At 39.6% G+C, this 20,122-nt stretch overlaps 1 protein-coding gene across 1 annotated transcript in view; it reads left to right on the top strand.

Moving 5' to 3' along the window:
• CTNNA1 (catenin alpha 1) overlaps nucleotides 1–20,122 on the top strand; it is a 190,317-nt gene that overhangs the window by 52,484 nt on the left and 117,711 nt on the right. The window contains exons 4-6 of the mRNA XM_045998668.1: nucleotides 7,765–7,931; nucleotides 8,652–8,771; nucleotides 16,855–17,124. Of these exons, the coding sequence (XP_045854624.1) occupies nucleotides 7,765–7,931; nucleotides 8,652–8,771; nucleotides 16,855–17,124 (557 nt within the window). The remainder of the gene's footprint in view (nucleotides 1–7,764; nucleotides 7,932–8,651; nucleotides 8,772–16,854; nucleotides 17,125–20,122) is intronic.

Raw genomic sequence — 20,122 nt, 5'->3', positions numbered from 1 at the left:
CCTTAAGGGGCGCCTGGGTGGCTCAGTGGTTTAAGCCTCTGCCTTCGGTTCAGGTCATGATCTCAGGGTCCTGGGATCGAGCCCCACATCGGGCTCTCTGCTCAGTGGGGAGCCTGTTTCTCCCTCTCTCTCTGCCTGCTTCTCTGCCTACTTGTGACCTCTCTGTCAAATAAATAAATAAAATATTTAAAAAAAAAAAATAGGCCCTTGACTTCTCCTACTGGTTGCAGACCAGATTCTTGAAAGAGCAGTCTTGTTCTACCTTTTTCACCTCCCACAGAGTTGCTTTTCCTCATTCTTCCTTGCCAGCTGCAGTGGCATCCCTGGCTTTCCAGGATCATTTTAGTGTGCATCTGTCCCAGGTCCTTTGAGTTGGTGTTCCCTCTGCTTGGAGTGATTTTGTAAGATAGTCAGATTGTCCTGTTCTTCATTTTTTAAGACACTCCTCAAGTGGTGCCTTTTCAGTGAGGCTTGCCTTGATCCCCCTATTTTAAATGATATGTTATATCCCCACTCTCCTTGTCCTTTATGTCATTGCGGTGCCCTCTCACAAGTACTTCTGGTTTACCAGCTATATAACTGACATGATTATGTTTATCATCTTCCCCTCCTGTTAGAATATAAGCTCTCTGGAGGCAGGGATTTTTGTCTGGTTAGTTAATTAATCTATTATTTTTTAAGAGATTTTATTTTATTTATAGAGAGAAAGATAGCATGTACACATACGGGATAGGAGCAGAGGGAGAGGGACAAGCAGACTCGCGCTGAGTAAAGAGCTCTATGTGGGGCTTGATGAGGGCTCAACCCCCAGCCTTGTGATCATGACCTGAGCCGAAATCAAGAGTTGGAAGCTCGACTAACTGAGCCACCCAGACACCCGTGGTTAGTTAATTTCTATCCTAAGTGGTTAGAATGGTGCCCAGCTCCTAGAAGGTATTCGGTAAACATTTGTTACAAGAAGGCATTAATTAATGCTCTTAAAGCTGGTTGTTGAACGGATGGATGCTCATGAAACACAATGAAGCCCATTTCTCTGTCTTACCTAGTTTTACTTAAGAATAATAATAATAATTTCTGCCAACCCTGTATTGTTTCCTAGTGCAAGGTAATGAATGATACATTTTAGATATCTTACCTGATTTGTCCCTCACAGCAAAGTATTGTCTATACTTTGGAGAAGAGAAAACAGTCAGTGGAGTCCAGTCACGTAGCTGATAGGTGGGGAAACCAAAACTTAGACTTATCTCCAACTCCGAGGCCTGTGCTCTTTCAGGTCACTGCATTTGATACTCTTTATCTCTTTATTTATTGAGCCATAATTCACTTTCCATAATACTTACTCTTTTAAAGTGTACAGTTCAGTGGTTTTTAGTATATTTACAAGATTGTGCAGCCATCACCGCTATGTAATTCCAGAACATTTTCATTACTCCAGAAAGAAACCCCAAACCTATTAGCAGTTAGTCCTCACTCTTTCTTTCTGCCCCACCTGCTGGCAACCACTAACCTGGCTTCTGTCTCTGGATTTACTTATTGTGGACATTACACATAAATGGAATAATACAATATGTGGCCTTTTGGGACTGACTTCTTTACTTCTTTCACGTAGCATATGCTTAGAAGATTCATTCATGTAGCATGTGTTAGTACTTTGTTCCTTTTTTATGCTTAACTATCTCATTGCACGGATATACCACAGTTTCTTTCTTTCTTTCTTTCTTTTTTAGATTCTTTAATTGTTGAGAGAGTGAATGGCAGGCAGAGGGAGAAGGAGAAGCCAACTCCTCACTGAGCAGGGAGCCTGATGTGGGGCCCTATAACTGAGATGAAGGCAGCTGCTTTAATTGACTGAGGCACCAAGGCGCCCATACACATTTTCTTATCCATTCATTAGTGGATGGATGGACGTTTTGGTTGTTCTCACATTTCAGCTATTGTGAAGAGTGCTGTTGTGTGAACATTTAGTGTAAGTTTTTGTGTAGACATTTGTTTTCAGTTGTTAAAGGAATATACCTTCAAGTGGAATTACTAGATCATACTGTAAGTCTATATTTAACCTTTTGAGGGACTGCTAGACTGTTTCCCAAAGTCACTGTATCATTTTACATTCCCACCAACTTTCTCCACGTTCCTCACCAGCATTTACTATTATCTGTCTTTTTAGTTTTAGCTGTCCTAGTAGATAATGTTTTGTTACGCCTTGCCTTTATGGCTAATGAGGCTGAGCACAGGATGTCTGTGTAATGCCTTTCTTGGCCTATTTTAAATTAGATTTTCTTTTTATTTAGTCCTAAGAGTTCTTTTTATATTGTGTCTACCAGATCCTTATTACATAGTGGTTTTCAGAAATTTTCTCTTGTTCTCTTGGTCTTTTCACTTTCTTGATACTGTCCTTCGAAGCACAAAAATTTCAAATTTTGATGATGCCATTTTATCTTTCTTTGTTATTTGTCCTTTTGGTGTCATGGATTAGAAAAGATTGCCTAATCATAGGCCATATAGACTTTGTTAATGTTTTCTTCTGAGTGTTAATAATTGTACCTCTTAAATTTAGGTTTCAATCTGTTCTGAAAGTATATGGTGTGAGTTAGAGGTCCAAGTTCATTCTTTTGCATTTGAGTATCCATTGTTCCAGTATTGTTTGTTTGAAACACAATTTTCCCCCCATTGAGTGGTCTTGGCAGCTTGTTGAAAATTAATTGACTGTATTTTTGGATTCTAGATTCTGTTCTATTGATCTGTATGTATGCGTTTGATTTTTTTTTTTTTTTTTTTTTGGTCTTGTCACCCTGGTTCTCTTTGTTTCTTTTGTCCAGTAGTCTTTGTCCCCTACTCCTAATTCCACAGTCTCAGGGGACACTTTTTTTTTTAAATCTTCATACAGTGCTCTTGCCCTTTCCTCCATCTTACTACAATCCTAGCTTGAAACTTTTAAGTCACCTTTGATGCTTTCTTTATCCTTACTTTTTTTTTTTTTTTCAATATTTTTATTTATTTGACAGAGAGAAATCACAACTAGGCAGAGAGGCAGGGCAGAGAGAGAGGAGGAAGCAGGCTCCCTGCAGAGCAGAGAGCCCGATGTGAGGCTGGATCCCAGGACCCTGGGATCATGACCTGAGCTGAAGGCAGAGGCTTTAACCCACTGAGCCACCCAGGCGCCCCCTCACTTTTTTTTTTTTAAAGATTTTATTTATTTGAGAGAGAGAGTGATCACACGTACGTAGGCAGAGAGGCAGAGAGAGAGAGAGGAGAAAGCAGGCTCCCCACTGAGCAGAGAGCCGGATGTGGGGCTCGATCCCAGGACCCCGAGATCATGACCTGAGCCGAAGGCAGAGGCTTTAACCCACTGAGCCACCCAGGCGCCCCTCTTTTTCCTCACTCTTTATAATCAAAGGTGGTTATATCATTTGGCCCCTGTTTTTATAAATCTATTACAAATATTATTACAATATTTGTACAATATAATTATATTGTATATAATTGTATATACAATTGTATATATGTTGTATATATATAATTGTATATACAATTGTATATACAATATAATATATATTGTATATTTGTACAATATAATTATAATTATTACAATATTATTACAATATAAATTACAAATCTATTACTGTTCTTTCCTGAGCTCTCACTGTGTGGCTTTCTGACTCATCTGTGTGGTCAGGTTTATTTTATCTTATTTTATTTTTTAAAGATTTTATTTATCAGAGAGAGAGGTAGAGAGAGAGAGAGAGAGATCATGAGCAGGGGGGAGGGGTAGAGGTAGAAGCATAGTCCCCACTGAGTAAGGAGCCCAATGTGGGTCTCCATCCCAGGACCGTGGGATCATGACCTGAGCTGAAGGTAGACATTTAATTGACTGAACTACTCAAGCTCCTGGTCAGATTTATTTTATGTGCTTTGTTGGGTTAATCCTGTGTATGTATGACTTTCACTTCCCTCCTTCATTCAGAAATTCTTTGTACTCTGTCCATGGCTTTTCCATCCCCATCTTCTTTCTATACAGGTCCATCACTGCCTACTTAGACTGGAGGACTCTGCCTCCAAATATGCCTTCTTACTGTGTATCTCAACTTGATAAGTGGTTGTAACAGCATAACATTGGCATTACAAAACCTGGCTCTCCCACACTGTCAGGTAACTGTGATTAAGTTGGTTAACTTTCTAAGCTTTAGTTGTCTTCATTTGTAAGGAAGGGCCAGTACTACCTACTTTCTAGGTGACTCATAGGGATTAAATAAAATACATAGAGTGCCATAGAGTGGACATTTAATAAATTTTGGATGCTATTATGTTGCTGTTCCTTTTACTTGAGATGCTAACTCCCTTAATTTTTTTTTTAAGATTATTTATTTATTTGACAGAGAGAGAGATCACAAGTAGGCAGAGAGGCAGGCAGCTCTAGAGAGAGGGGGAAGCTGGCCCCCTGCTGAGCAGAGAGCCCCTATGCGTGGCTCCATCCCAGGACCCTGAGATCTTGACCTGAGCTGAAGGCAGAGGCCTAACCCACTGAGCCACCCGGGTGCCCCAACTTCCTTAATTCTAATGCCAAAAATTCTTCCTGTCCTTTTAGAGTGGAGTCACTTTCAGAGTACCATATTTCCCATAAAACTGTTGCTGGCATTTCACTTCTTCTTCAGATTGTTGGTTAGTGCTTTCTGCTTTGAAGCTCTGTGTACTTTTGTGTCTTTCATACAGCTCTCGTGTTAAAATGCCACATAATTTCTGTGTGATCACATTCTTCTTTTTCTGTGTGATCAGTCTTCTTATAAACTGCTTGAAAACAGAGATAGTCTTATTCTTTGTATCCCCAGCAGTGGATTGGTTTTTGTCTATACTAAGCTCTCAATACATAGATGAAATTCTTTTTATTGTTTAAGGACAATATCTCTTATTTAATATTAATATTGTTTAAGGTACATATTTTTTTTCTACAAGGCTTTTGAGACAACTTCTTCATGAGTAAATAGTTTTTCCTATCATCTTCCCATAGCACCTTGTCCATAAGGCCATTATAATTCTGATTGCATTGTAATACTACCTGATTTGTGAGCCCTTTGAGTTTAGGCGCTTTGTCTTTTTTTTTTTTTTTTTAGATTTTATTTATTTACTTGACAGAAAGAGATCACAAGTAGGCAGAGAGGCAGGCAGAGAGAGAGGGAAGCAGGCCCCCTGCTAAGCAGAGAGCCCAATGCAGGACTCCATCCCAGGACCCTGAGATCATGACCTGAGCCGAAGGCAGTGGCTTAACCCACTGAGCCACCCAGGCGCCCCTAGGCGCTTTGTCTTAATCAGCCTTTAATTGTTTGCTTGTCTGCTGGCCCCCCTCCTTAGACTTTGATGAGGATATGGGCTGTTTCCTGTATGCTCTATCATTGACACCTAGTTCAGACTTTGATATATAGTGGATGCGCAAATATTTGTTGAGTAAATAGTTGAAAGAATGAGCTAATTTAAGTATCCTACAATAACATTTTTATTTATTTATTTTTAAAAGATATTTTTAAATTTATTTATTCGACAGAGAGAGGGGTCACAAGCAGAGAGGCAGGCAAAGAGAGAGGGGGAAGCAGGCTCCCTGCTGAGCAGAGAGCCCAGTGTGGGGCTTGATCCTAGGACCCTGAGATCATGACCTGAGCTGAAGGCAGAGGCTTAACCAACTGAGCCACCCAGGCACCCCTACAATAACATTTTTTTTTTTTTAAATATTTTATTTATTTGACAGAGAGAAATCACAAGTAGGCAGAGAGGCAGGCAGAGAGAGAGGAGGAAGCAGGCTCCCCGCAGAGCAGAGAGCCCGATGTGGGGCTCGATCCCAGGACCCTGGGATCATGACCTGAGCGGAAGGCAGAGGCTTTAACCCACTGAGCCACCCAGGCACCCCTACAATAACATTTTTAATGTTATGTATCCATATAATCATTGTCACATATCTTTATCTTTTTATGTCTATACCTTAGGTTTGGGAAAATTTTTTAACTATGAAATTCTTCATTGTGAGTTATATCTGACCTTACATATACAGAGCTTGTCTTTATTCTTAATACTTACTATATGGTGCTTCGGAGCCTGGTTAATATATGCATCTGAGACTGAACTTAACTTTTTTCTTCCTAAGCTCATATGCTGTAGCTAAATTTGGTAGGACTCTTCAGAAGTCACTAGGCTTCTTGAAAGTGTACTTTTTTATGTTAGTGGAAGAGCTTGAGTGAATGGCCTTTTAGGCTTTAATCTGGAATGGGCACATTCAGCCAAGGGAAGGAGTAATTGCTTTACTGTAGTCACCATATAGGGTACTGTCCATATAATTGGTGGAACACACACAGCCCTGGCCCTCAATTTGCTTACAGCTATAAGAAAAGAGGAGCAATAGGCACTTAAAATGATAATTAATGGAAATGAATGACAAAAAGTGTAAGTTATTTTACAAGTTTCTAAGAAATGCTATAAATAAATTTTTAGCATTTTTGAATTTAGGGTTGTATAATGTAACCTCAGATATTCCTAATAACTATACTAAATGTATTGTGTGTGTGTGTGTGTGTATATATATATATATATATATATACATACATTTAGAGATTTTATTTATTTGACAGACAGAAATCACAAGTAGGCAGAAAGGCAGGCAGAGAGAGGGGGGGAGCAGGCTTTCCACTGAGCAGAGAGCCCGATGTGGGACTCTGTCCTAGGACCCTGAGATCATGACCTGAGCTGAAGGCAGAGGCTTAACCCACTGAGCCACCCAGGCGCCCCTGTTTTATATATGTTGTTAATGTAGTTTTTAAAATTATGGATATAATACCTCTTCATTATAGAAAATGTTTTTATAAGTGCAGAATAATGTAAAGAGTCAGATTATAACCTAGTGTAACTGTTTCTTGCCTTTGGATTCCCTTCTTTTCTCTCCCCTTTTTAAAAAACATGTTACATATATGTTTTGTTTTCTTTATGCTTATCGTTTCATCATAAATGTTAACATTTTTTCATATATATGTTAATATTTGTATAGTAGTCAATTGTAGGATATAACATAATTAACTAGGTGCATATTGTACATTTGAACTGTTGTCATTGTTTTACTCTGAGGAAAATGAATGAGTCATTGACTCAACTTTGTCTTCATATGCCAGTAAGTCTTTCTTGAGGTGGTTATTCTAGTGTGAAGGTCTTCCATAATGGTTGCTGTATTTCTGTATCATTCTGTGGATGTGAGGGTAGATCACATTAGATCCATTTTTTTCTCCCACTGAAATCCCTCCCACACCTTAGGATACATGTAAGGCTCTTTTGAGGAAAGGAGTGTCTTTTTTTAAAAAAGATTTTATTTATTTGAGAGAGTACAAGTGGGGAGGACCAGAAGGAGAGCGAGCAGGAGAAGCAGACTCCCTGTTGAGCGGGGAGCCCCAAGTGGGGCGTGATCCTGGGACCCTGAGATCATGACCTGAGCTGAAGGCAGAGACTCAACCAAGTGAGCCACCCAGGTGCCCCCCTGAGAAGGAGTGTTTTTAAGGCTCTTTATGTATAGCACCAAAATCACTTTCCAGATACTGTGTTTTCACCAGCAGTACATGAGGGTGCTTTTTAAAGTGATTGTTACAAAACAAACAAAAGCAAGCAAAACAATAGAAATGAGAACCCTTAAATTCTGTGCATGAACTATACAAGGTGTGAGTTATTATCATTATTTTTTTAAACATAGACCTGTTATTTGCTTCATTCCTGATGGGTTTGTTTTTTCATGCTGTAAAACAGGTGATTTGATGAAGACTGCTGCAGGAGAGTTTGCAGATGATCCCTGCTCTTCTGTGAAGCGCGGCAACATGGTTCGGGCAGCTCGAGCTTTGCTCTCTGCTGTTACCCGGCTGCTTATTTTGGCTGACATGGCAGATGTCTACAAATTACTTGTTCAGCTGAAAGTTGTAAGTACAAGCCTGTGTCTATAATTTGTTCTTTCCATCACAGTGAGGTTGCTGCTGCCCATAGTTAATTCAGCATTCCTTAGAGTTTGTTTTGGTTTTGAACTTGTTTTACCTAAGTGGAGCAGGAATGTTTTCTTTTAGTTTCCATTTTCAGCTCTTCTCAAAGTGTACCTCAGACTGGCTGTGCTATGAGCCTGTGTAGTCTTGATTTTAGTGAAGAACTTGTAGCAAAGGTAATGTTTTGACTCCTTCCCTCTGCAGTAGTGATTAAGCATTTCCTTTTACTGGAATTCCAGAGTTGAGAAACCAAGATGTGTTAAATTCTATCATTTTAGATAACAATCAGTATAATCCTCCCATGTAGTATTTGCTCATATATTTGAGGGCCATGTAAACTGAAGAGAAAGTTGAGACTGCTATCCGAGTAGCAGTTAAAAGGAATAAAATAGTATAGATCTTTTTTTTTTTTTAAAGATTTTATTTATTTATTTGACAGAGACACAGAGAGAGAGGGAACACAAGCAAGGGGAGAGGGAGAAACAGGCTTCCCACCAAGCAGGGAGTCCAGTGTGAGCCTTGATCCCAGGACCCTGAGATCATGACCTAAGCCGAAGGCAGACGCTTAACGACTGAGCCACCCAGGCACCCAGTATAGATGTTTTTTACATACAGAATTGTTTTGTTTAGAATTTTTCTTATTTAGAGTTATGTTTTATATAGGTGGAAGAAGGTATCTTGAAACTGAGGAATGCTGGCACTGAACAAGATTTAGGAATACAGTATAAAGCCCTGAAACCTGAAGTGGATAAACTGAACATTATGGCAGCCAAAAGACAACAGGTACAGTCATGATTTGGGAGTATATTAAAGTTGTTTATATTAGTATCTAGTAGGAAAAATCGATTTTACTTACGTTTTCTGAAGGTACCGGTACCTCTCTCTGCCAGTATAGTTCTATTAAAACTTTCAACTTATGAAGTAAGTATCCTTTTAGTATTGTATTGTTAATAAACCTGTAATTAAGTTGCTTTCATGTTATGCTTCCATTTTAATTCTCATGAAAATCTTACTTTAAATAGCTTGGCAGTTTGCAGTTGTGTTGGGAGCGGTGATAAGGTCTTTTTGTTATCTGCCTTCAAGGATTAACTTGATTTGCTGGTAGAGTTCATTTCAGATTTTCTTTTTTTTTTTTTTTTAAGATTTTTATTTATTTATTTGACAGAGATCACAAGTAGGCAGAGAGAGAGGAGGAAGCAGGCTCCCTGCTGAGCTGAGAGCCGGATGCGATGCGATGTGATATGCGATGTGATGCGGGGCTCAGTCCTACGACCCTGGGATCATGACCTGAGCCGAAGGCAGAGGCTTTAACCCACTGAGCCACCCAGGCGCCCCTCATTTCAGATTTTTAAAAAACCTTAAACCTGTTGAAAATTAGTGGAATTACTTGATTATGAGAAACTAATCCCATTCTCCCCCCCATATTTGGCCACTTTTTAAGTATTTCTTATTAATCATCCTTAGTAGTTTCCATTGTGTTATGAATTTGTGTTGTGTGGCATGTGGATCATTGTTCTTATTTTTCCAAGCTTTGCTAGCCCTTTGGAATTTTGGGACTTAGCGTGCTTTGAATGTGGGTGTGCTGTAAGGGAGACACACGTGTCACCATCCAGTTTCTTAAAACTTTGTAGTTCTGATCAAGCTTGTGCTTTTTCACAAAGCCCTGAAAAGATCAGTTCTTTTCTTGTTCGTGATACCTGTATCAGTTAAGATATTTCATGCTACATTTCACAGAAAACCCAGCTCCAAAACTGCTTGAACAGTGGGGGATTTATTTTCTCACCAATTAAAAGTCCCAAATTAGGTGTGATTTTTGAGGTGATAAAGGTTATAGATTATATGTCCTCAAGGATCCAGGGTTTTGACCTTTTCCAGCATTGCTATGTTCTGTGTGCCCGGCACTGGATGGCTATAGAATCTCTAGGCATGCTATTTGTACACATCACTATGTCGAGCAAGGAAAAAAACTGTTTCTTCCATATGTCTTTTTTTTTTTAATAAGCAAATGATCTAGAAGCCCCTAACAGATTTGCCCTAAATCTGAATTGTGTGACATACCCATTCTTCATTAATCATTAGTGAGAGTAAAGCAGTTATATTTGTGACTCAGAGTCATGAAGACCTCCCTTCTACTGAGATTAGGGGAGGTATCCTCCTTGAGGACAGGACACCCAACAAGAGTTCTGATAGGCATGGGGAATATGGAGTTAGTACTGTAAATGTCCCATATAGGCGATCCTCAGCTTTGGAGTCTTCTTAGTACCTTTCATTTGGTTATATTGTACCAGTATAAAAACTTTACCCCACTGATTGAGAAGATTAAATAACGCACGTCAAGTATTTCATAAGGTTATTAAGCATATTTCAAGCTTAGGTTGTGATCAGACTGGATCTGCGCATATGAGATCCTGGTTTTACATATCCATTACTTAATATTATGCATGATAATACATCTAGATTTGATGTGTTGCGTAAGTTATTTAGTTTTTGTAGGCTCAGTGTGTTTTTATCACTTATCCCTGTGTTGGCCTATGTCTTCATCACATAAATCACAAGTAGGTTTTTTCTTTTTGCTGGGCCTGATCAGTTCTGAGTACTTGTTCAATAGTATAATTCTGTAAATATGACATGCTGGCCCAATTAGACTCATAGTTTATTTTGCTTAATGTTTATGATTTAAATTCTCATTTGAATACGTGAAATAAATGTTAGTTATATTTAAAAAATAAAGTTTGGTGAACAGTCTCCCTGTCTTAAAGCAATTTTTTTTTTTTAAGGATCTTATTTATTTACTTGACAGAGAGAGATCACAAGTAGATAGAGAGGCAGGCAGAGAGAGAGAGAGAGAGGGAAGCAGGCTCCCTGCTGAGCAGAGAGCCCGACGCGGGACTTGATCCCAGGACCCCGAGATCATGACCCGAGCCGAACAGCGGCTTAACCCACTGAGCCACCCAGGTGCCCAACAGTCTCCCTGTCTTAAAACTTAGTCTAATCTTTGTTTATGAAGACTTACTATTTGAGGAAAGTAAGAATGTTTAGACTGACACTATATTGGCTATCTTGCAAAGTAGTAGAGTAAGTAAATTGATGATATTCTTGAGATAGAACATAATGATACACCAGACTTTCGTATGCTATGGGAAAAACTTAACTCAAAAGTAATGGTGCCTGTAAGACTGGTAACTCACAGACCTAGACCCCTGAAGCAAATAATACATTATATGTTAATTAAAAACAAAGTAATGGTGCCTGACTTTTTAATTCTGTGTGCCGTGAATACATGAAGAGTTCCTTGAACATAATCCCTGATGTACTAAAACACAAAACGAAACAAAACCCAGTAAATTTTAAATATTTCTAAAGTAAGATGTCATTAAAATCTTGAAGTTACTACTTACTGGACGGTCTTATATTTGCCCTCCATATCTCGTTTTCACCCTTGTTCATCTTGTTCTCTGCCCCAGGAACCTGATCTGTCTGGACTGCATCTAGGGTTCCTCTGCCCTCTAGGTCCTGATTGGGTTTGGCCAGTGGGAACATCAGCAGGAGATCAGAGGGGATAGAAGGGTGAGGCTGGGGATTTATTCCCCTGGCTCACCATCCTGCTTAATGATCATGGTGGCTAAAAGTCAGAGCCCCTTTCAGGTGGTATTCTCCATACACCCTGCTGCCTGGTTTCTGGTAACTGCTGCCTCTCTGTCTCATTAGGCCTAAGTGCTGTTATCAGCCTTGTGGTTTCCATGTACTTTCTCTGTACTTTTTATGTTTTTATTTTTTTTAAGGTTTTATTTATGTATTTTGACAGAGATAGCGAGAGGGGACATAAGCAGGGGAAGTGGGAAAGGGAGCAGGGAGCCTGCTGAGCAGGGAGCCGGACGAGGGTCTTGGTCCCAGGACCCTGGGATCATGACCTGAGCTGAAGGCTGACGGTTAACCAACTGAGCCACCCAGGTGCTCTCTTCATATCTTTTTAGCATAGTCCTTGAACCATGTTTGAGTTACTCTTATTTTGTTTTCTGCTGGTATCTTAATTGATGCATGTTTCCATTTTAAAGTTTATCTTGGGTTTGTAGCATGTCCTGGTCATTTATAGTGTTCCTTGGGCCTAATTCTTAAACTTTTAGCCTTAACCCTCTGCAGTAGAATCCACTGAATAGGCCGGCTGTGGGCTCCTTTGTGACTCCTAATCATAAACTAGTCTTTTGTAGGACATGGGTCTTGGTGTGTATTCCTATAAACTAGTGCTTTCTTTGGGAATTAAACAGCCATTTGATCCTAAGTTCCCAACCTGGTGGAAACTTCATTCTCCCTTTTAGAATTGCCCACTGGTCTCCTTCAGTAACTGGCAACATTTTTTCACAGTGTGTGTGTCTGGCAGAATTCCTATACTGCTGTATGCTTAGCCCCCCTTGACTATTTTCACCTTTAACTTTTTCTTCTTTTCTCAGGCATGGCATGTATTAATTTACCTTCTCATTCAGGCTCTTAATCTTTGCAGACAGCCCCTAGTCCAGAAAAGGGGTATTTCCTCAAGAACAGTATTTGGGTGTGATGTATATACTGGCTTCTTTAGCCTCCCTTGTATCATTTAATCAGCAACCACCCGTTGAGGAAATGCTAAGCCTCATAAGGTCTGCAACCTCTTTGGAATTTATCTGTTTCTCCTTAAGGTTTTTCTGGTGCATGGTATGGTGGTGGGGGTGGTGAGGATGTTGCTGAAAATAATAATGATTAACTCTAAAAAGGTGTTTTCTATGTGCTAAACACTGTTACAAACCTTTTGTGAATACAAACTCATTTAATCTTTACAAAACAATATAAGGTAGATCTATAATTGATCAGATACTCATTTTTGTAGATGAAAGAACTGTAGTGCAGGGAGATTAAATAATTTGGCAAGGTCATTCATCTAGTAAGGTGGAGCCAGGTTTTAAACCCAGGCCCCAGGGGCAGGGATTTTGTCTGTTTAAATTGCTGTTATAATCCCTAGTGCCTAGAACATTGTTTGGATATGGTAGTGTTCACTAAATATTTAATGAACAAGTGAATAAGCTGTTTGGCTATACTGCAGATCCACCCTGGAATGGGGTTCTAAGTTTGGTCCTAATCTGTTATTTTCTTGGGCTGGAGTATAATTTGCTCACTAGGAGTGTTGGATTTCCATGAGGCTACAGGCTCTTCTTTGAGTGTAAGGGTAAAATAGATGGCAGAGGTGAGGATGGGCCGGCATTACTTCTTGTGAGGAGGACTGCCTGTGCCTCCTGTGGTCAACTCTGTTTCCTCAGTCTGCTTCAGATGGAATACTATGATGTTTATATTCCACCCACCCAGGTACATAGAGCTTGTTGAGATATTTGCCAAAAACCTAATGAACTCCGAGTTTCATGATTTCTTTCTCTCTCTCTCTCTCTCTCTCTTTCTTTCTATTTATTTATTTATTTTTAAAGATTTTATTTATTTGTCAGAGAGTGCACACAAGTAGGGGGAGTAGTAGGCAGAGGGAGAAGCAGGCTGTCTACTGAGTAGGGATCTTATGTGGCGTTTAATCCCAGGACCCTGGGGTCATGATGCGAGCTGAAGGCAGATGCTTAACCCACTGAGCCACACAGGCAGGTGTCCCTCATGATTTCTTTTTCTGAAAACCTGAACAGACACCGTGGTAATAGATAGTAATGTGTTTTAAGTGTAAATAATCAGGACTGGCTGGGTTTGCCTATGGTCCCTTTTTTTTTTTTTTTTTTTTTTTTTTAAGATTTATATTTCAGAGAGAGAGGGCATGAACAGGAAGGGCAGAGTGAGAGGGAGAGAGAATCTCAAGCAGACTCTGTGCTGAGCATGGGGCCTCACTCAGGGCTTGATCTTACAACCCTGAGATCATGACCTGAGCTGAAACGAAGAGCCAGTTGCTCTACTGACTCTGCCACTCAGGCTCCCCTGGCTGGATCTTTTGTTTAAGTATTTTTGTTTGAATCCAAGAGAATATATTTGATCACATGGCTACAACTTTATATTGTTAAGAGGGAAATGAGAGGAAACTTTTTTACTCGATTTTCTAGTTTTGGGTTGGAGAGAGTGCTATAGATTGCTTAACATACAATTGCATTGTTACAGTTTGGGGGTCATGAAGGCTAAGGTGGATTAAGGGACTCTAGCTTCATAAATAATCTATTAATTTCCTCAATAGCTCATTTTTTCACCAGCCCGGATTACTTATCACTACTGCATATTTGGGAGATAATACTTAATGATTATTATTCTTCTGATAGTAAATAAAGTGCTGCCTTGTGATGGTGCCCATTTTCCCTATGTTTACTTAATAAAATCTAGTTTCTTTGTTATGGCAAACATTCTCAAGAGAAAAAGCAGAAGAGTTTAGCAGTTAGGACAAATGATATTTAGTTGTTATGTTCGTCATAGGTTGAAATATATGCCCCATACTTCGTAAATAGGAGTCTGTCAGACATAAATTTTGGTGAGAGCAGAACGTGTAGAAAATGCCACACACAACGCGTGCACCAGCTGCTTAAGCATAATGGGTAGACTTTTCCCCTTGTCACAGCTTGAGTCTTGAGATGATCATCAGTTCTCTAGATCTGTGAGATCCTGTTTCTAGTTTAGTTTTTAGAAAGGTAGAATTTCTCATACCAGACAAAGCAGTGACTTAGGGAAAGTCAGGTGTTGTATAGCTATTGTGGCACCTATTAGCTTTAGGTGACCAGAAATTTCTTTAGTAACCTTTATAAGAAACTATACTGATTTAGGTTATAGATACTTAAGGAAGAATTCTAAAGCTATTTGCAAAGCGTCTTATAAAACAGAGGACAATATATGTACTTAGAGGCAAATGCCTCCCTAGAAGATTTTAAGCCCCTGAGGTGGTGGTGGAGAGCAAGACATTTAGAAAATGCCACACAGAGCATACGCACCATCTGTTTAAATGTAATGGTTAGCCTTAGCCCTCTCTGTCATAGCTTGAGTCTGGAAATGATCACTGATTCTCTAAATCCTTAGGGTCCTGTTTTCTGAATATTTAGCCTAATGTACTGTGCTACGGGGCATTTGGAGTGCTGTGAGCTATTACTTGCAAATTCAGATTCCAAATGAGAAAAGGATTCTAGGAGGAAAAGTAAGCTATCATATTATACAAGGTTTGAATGAAGATGCAAACCGAAAATATATAGTTAGATGAAGTATCAGAAAAAAGAAGCCGGTTAGGTGTGTCTAATGCTTAATTAGGAGCTCCTCTAAAAAGATGAACTATTATTAAATGGCTTCAAATTGAGTTATTGACTTTGGCCTTTCTTAGTTAATTTTCTCTTACTGTTTACACATGTAATACTCTTTTTAAAGATGTTTAAATTTGTATTGTAGGATTTAGTTGGCACAATTAACATTGATGTTCCAAGTTCACACATAAAATAGAGCAGATCTGGTGGTCAGAGTTACCACTTCTATTTCTCTTTGGGGGGTCATCCACATTTACTAAAGACTTAAGTGTCCCCCCATTGTTGTTACTTGCAGTAACAGTGGGACACCAGAAATACCTCTTCCCATCTTATTTGTCACTTACTTGGTATCACTTAAATTTGACACTTGGTGCATCCATTCAGCCTACCAAGTAGATGTCAGTATTGGAAATCATGCCAGGAACCTCAGTTTTTTTAAACTATGGAATATAATTATGGGGAAATTGAGAAAGAAAGACAATTATGAGGAAATTGAGAAAGGACAGTTTCACTTAAGACTACATGTACATGGAATATTACAATGAAATGAAAACCTTTTGGATAAAACTCATGGAGCACCTGAGCCTCAGCTTTATGTATTAATAACCTATGTCCCAAGGCCATCTTTGGGATAGGGGAATGGAGGGAAGGGGGTGCAGAGTTGTGTACTTGAGAGAGTAGCGTACTATATCCTTGTAGGTTGTAGTTCATGTACACCTGTGGTATCCCATCCCAATTTTGCAGAACTCTTATAATGAATTTTTATAACTTAATAAAAAAATCCTCAAACGAAATCTTAACTCTGTTTAAATGTGTCTGTATGGTTTTTCTAATTCGGTTGAAATAGGTACATATGTTTTTTTGTTTTTTTTTAAAGATTTTATTTATTTATTTGACAGAGAGAGATCACAAGTAGACAGAGAGAGATCACAAGTAGGCAGAGAGGCAGGCAGAGAGAGAGGAGGAAGCAGGCTCCCTGCAGAGCAGAGAGCCCGATGCGGGGCTCGATCCCAGGACCCTGAGATCATGACTTGAGCCGAAGGCAGCAGCCTAATCCACTGAGCCACCCAGGCGCCCTGGTACATATGTTTTTATGTAGTTGTAATGAAGATGCTAGTCAGTTTTATGTTTTGTTTTTTTAGTTAGTGCTCTGTTAGGTGCTTTACATGCATTATCCCATTTGATCCTCCGGACAATGGAAGAAGTGGAAGTGTATTGCTCCTTTTTTATAGCAGGTTAAACCGAGTATGGTGATTTTAAAGAGATTTCTATTTTTATTTTTTATTTTTAAGAGATTTTTATTTTTAAGTAATCTCTACATCCAGCATGGGGCTTGAACTTAAAACCCAGAGATCAAAAGTCATGTGCTCTACACTGAGCCAGCCGGATGCCTTTAGTGTGGGAATTTTATATAAGATCACAATAGGAAAAAATAGAGCTGGAGATTCAAGCCCGGGTCTGGGTGATTTTGAAATGTTTGAATTCTTACCTACTAATCCATGCTACCTCCTTTGTTATGAAGCCAGACATTCATGCAACTGTTGTCTAATTAGTAGAATTTCTCACTTTTCAGAATTTACTGACAAATTTTTTTATGACTAGAACTCACATAAAGACTGTTGCAATTTCTTGTTTTACAGGAACTGAAAGATGTGGGCCATCGTGATCAGATGGCTGCAGCCAGAGGAATCCTGCAGAAAAATGTTCCAATCCTCTATACCGCATCCCAGGCATGCCTACAGCACCCGGATGTTGCAGCCTATAAGGCTAACAGAGACCTGATCTATAAGCAGCTGCAGCAAGCAGTCACAGGCATTTCCAATGCAGCCCAAGCCACTGCATCAGACGATGCTTCCCAGCACCAGGGTGGGGGAGGAGGAGAACTGGCATACGCACTCAATAATTTTGATGTAAGTTATGCGTGGGAGGCAACTTCAGGTTCTTGACCATCTGCCCAAAGTTAAGAGGTTTCTAGGGAAATGTGATCATGGTTTCTGATGAAAGTTCTTTTTTTTTTTTTTTTTTTTTTTTTTTTTTGGTAGGAAACATCTCGTTGACAGCTCAGAGCTTAAAATATATATACACACACGTATAAAAAACACTCTGTCCCCTCCCCCCCACGAGTGGGTATGGGCAGCTCCTTCCTGTAGAGGGCAGGGGAGAGCGCTAGGGGGCAGGGCCCGTTTTCTGAGGCTCCTGCCCTCCTCTCCCAACGCAGGGGTCCAGTCGGCAAGCCCCTCTGGGAAGGGAGGAGTCTTCCCCAAGCTTCTACCCTCCCATGAGTTGGACTGCAGGTGTGGAGGGCCTCACTGGACCCTTTGGGATCCCCCACCCCACTCCCAGGTCCATTGTCCACGACGGAACCGCAAGTGCAGAAGAGGGGTGGGCCGGGCCGGTCCAGTGGTGGCTCAGTCTGATGGTTGCCCTCCCTGGAGGGCCCCCCCCCACCAGGGCCGATGTCTCTGAGGCTGCAAAGTCCTGGCCTGGGCTCCTCCAGCCCCTGCCCCCCCCCCCCATTAAAAAAAAAAAAAAAGTGGGGGAGGCCAGGGGGCAGAAAATTCATTTTCTACCTAGCTTTGCAATCTATGTCAAAAGAAATTTTAGAAATCATCGGTCTACTTGAACGAGACTGGGCCTACAACGTTTTTTTTTCTTTCCCTTTCTCTTTTTTGTTAAACTTCTGAATTCTTTTTATGAAACTTAGTTTCCTGTGGGATCATTATCTGTTGAATATGAGTTTGGTTTATTTCACCTAAGATTTTAACCTTTCAGCTGATGTAAAGCTTTGGGAGATGGAGGCAGAGTGCATGCAGACTTGTCCTCCAGGGGCTTACAGTCTAGTGGGAAAGACAGATACATCATAAGTGATTACGACAGAAGTGTTGTCCCGTTAATCTAGGTGCACTTCTCAGTGACTAAATTGTAATAATATATGAAATTTAATCAAGTGGAAGCAAATTTGGGCTTAAAATACTCAGTGTAATTCCATATAGTTATATTTTATAGTTGATGCCCTGGATCTGTTCTGTGTATAGATTCTCCGTACACACTGTCCTATATATCAACTCTTTCTGGTGTTTTTTTGTTTTTGGGTTTGTTTTTTTTTTTTTTAAACTTCTACCCACAATGCTTCATGGCTTCCAGTAGATGGCAGCAGTTTTTTTTTTTTTTTTTAAGTTTTTTTTTTGTTGTTGTTTTTAAAATTCTAAACCCACTGTTGGGTTACATCATCATCATCATCATTATTTTTTTTATTATTGTGATTAACATAACAGAAAATTGCCTTCCATGTAGCCAGTATCCTATCATAAGTAGGAATGCTTTGAAGTAGAGAATCTACATAATGGAGTGCATTTTGTTTTTAACAGTTTTTCCTTGCCTTTATATTTTCCTCCTTTGACCTTCCTTTTCTTTCTTTTGACCCTTTATTTTGGCATGTGTAACTGAACATTGCTGATACACATGACGATTTGTGACTTCGTAAATCATGAAGACAGTGTTAATTCTACAGACCATGGTGTTAGAATTGACTTTTTCTTGGAGTTTTAATCATTAAATGACTAAATGTCAAATCATTAAATGATGAATCTTAAAATTTAGTGACCTCTTTTTCCACTCCACTCAGATTTGTCGGTCTTAGGTATTGGACCTCTGAAGGCACTAAGGATTACATTTTGCCTTGACTTGAGTTGTAATTGTCAGGGGCTACTTAACCTCTTAGGACTAGGGTGAGACTTCATAAAATGAGGGGGTTGGATGAAGTGATTGCAGGCCCATTTTTAATGTTCTGTAACCATTTATTCCTCATTCTTACTGGTCAGAAGGCATTATGTGTTTGGGTTTTTTTTTTCCCCAAAGGAACTTTATTTATTTATTTATTCGACAGAAAGAGATCACAAGTAGGCTGAGCAGAGAGCCTGATAGAGGGCTCAATCCCAGGACCCTGGGATCATGACCTGAGCTGAAGGCAGAGACAAAACACTGAGCCACCCAACCACTCCTGTGTGTTCAGTTTTAACAAGAAAAATCTTTTTTTTTTCATTTTAAGATTTTATTTATTTATTAAAGAGTATGAGAGGGGGTAGGGTCAGAGGGAGAAGTAGACTTCCCACTGAACAGGGAGCTCAGTGGAGGGCTTAATCCCAGGACTCTGGGATCATGACCGGAGCCAAAAGCAGACACTTAATTGACCAAGCTGCCCAGGCATCCCAACCAGAGAAATCCTGTAATAACTTAATCTGATAAGAAAAATGGTCAGCTAAAATGTGTAGGTTAATAATGAACTGGAGGCCTTGCATGTTCAATTTTGAAACAGGGTTCTTGGGAATGGGAAGAAGAAATGTATACTTACTGGAAAGGGCAAGCTTTTTTAAAGAAAAAACTTGGCATTTAACTTGAAATCAGTTAAGAATAGTCTCCATAAAGAAAAATTAAAGACACAATATTTGCATAGACATTTAGCAGTTTGAGGATAAATTGTATTAAACAGAAAAGTTGGAGGGAGACCAGTAGCTGCTGTCCTGGGGGTATTGGTGTTTGCCCTTGTACCTAAAGCTCGTTTGTGACTTGTCCTCACTCACCACTGGTAAAGCTGGGTTTAAGTGGAGTCCTGGGAGTGAAGAGACAGAAGAAGGTTTTATTTTTACTGGGACAGTTATACCTCACAGAGTGGCATTCTTGGAATGGATTGCTGTCATGTCTTACAGATTACCTTGAAGTCTTTAAGCAGAGAGAGTCTCTAATTTAGACCTAATAGGATGAGTATGAGACTGTATTATCTATAAAATTTGGTAGATGTATACGATGAGGAAAATGGATTGGAATTGATTATAAACGCATTCCTTTCTGAAACTGAGGACAGAAGTCTGTCTGTTTTTATTGGTTTTTTTTTTGCTGTGAAACAGTTCT

Source organism: Meles meles, chromosome 3 (genome assembly GCF_922984935.1).
Source record: "Meles meles chromosome 3, mMelMel3.1 paternal haplotype, whole genome shotgun sequence".
Taxonomy (NCBI): Eukaryota; Metazoa; Chordata; class Mammalia; order Carnivora; family Mustelidae; genus Meles; species Meles meles.
The sequence above is the reverse complement of the archived record's forward strand: the minus strand, read 5'-3'. Positions and strand labels throughout refer to the sequence as shown.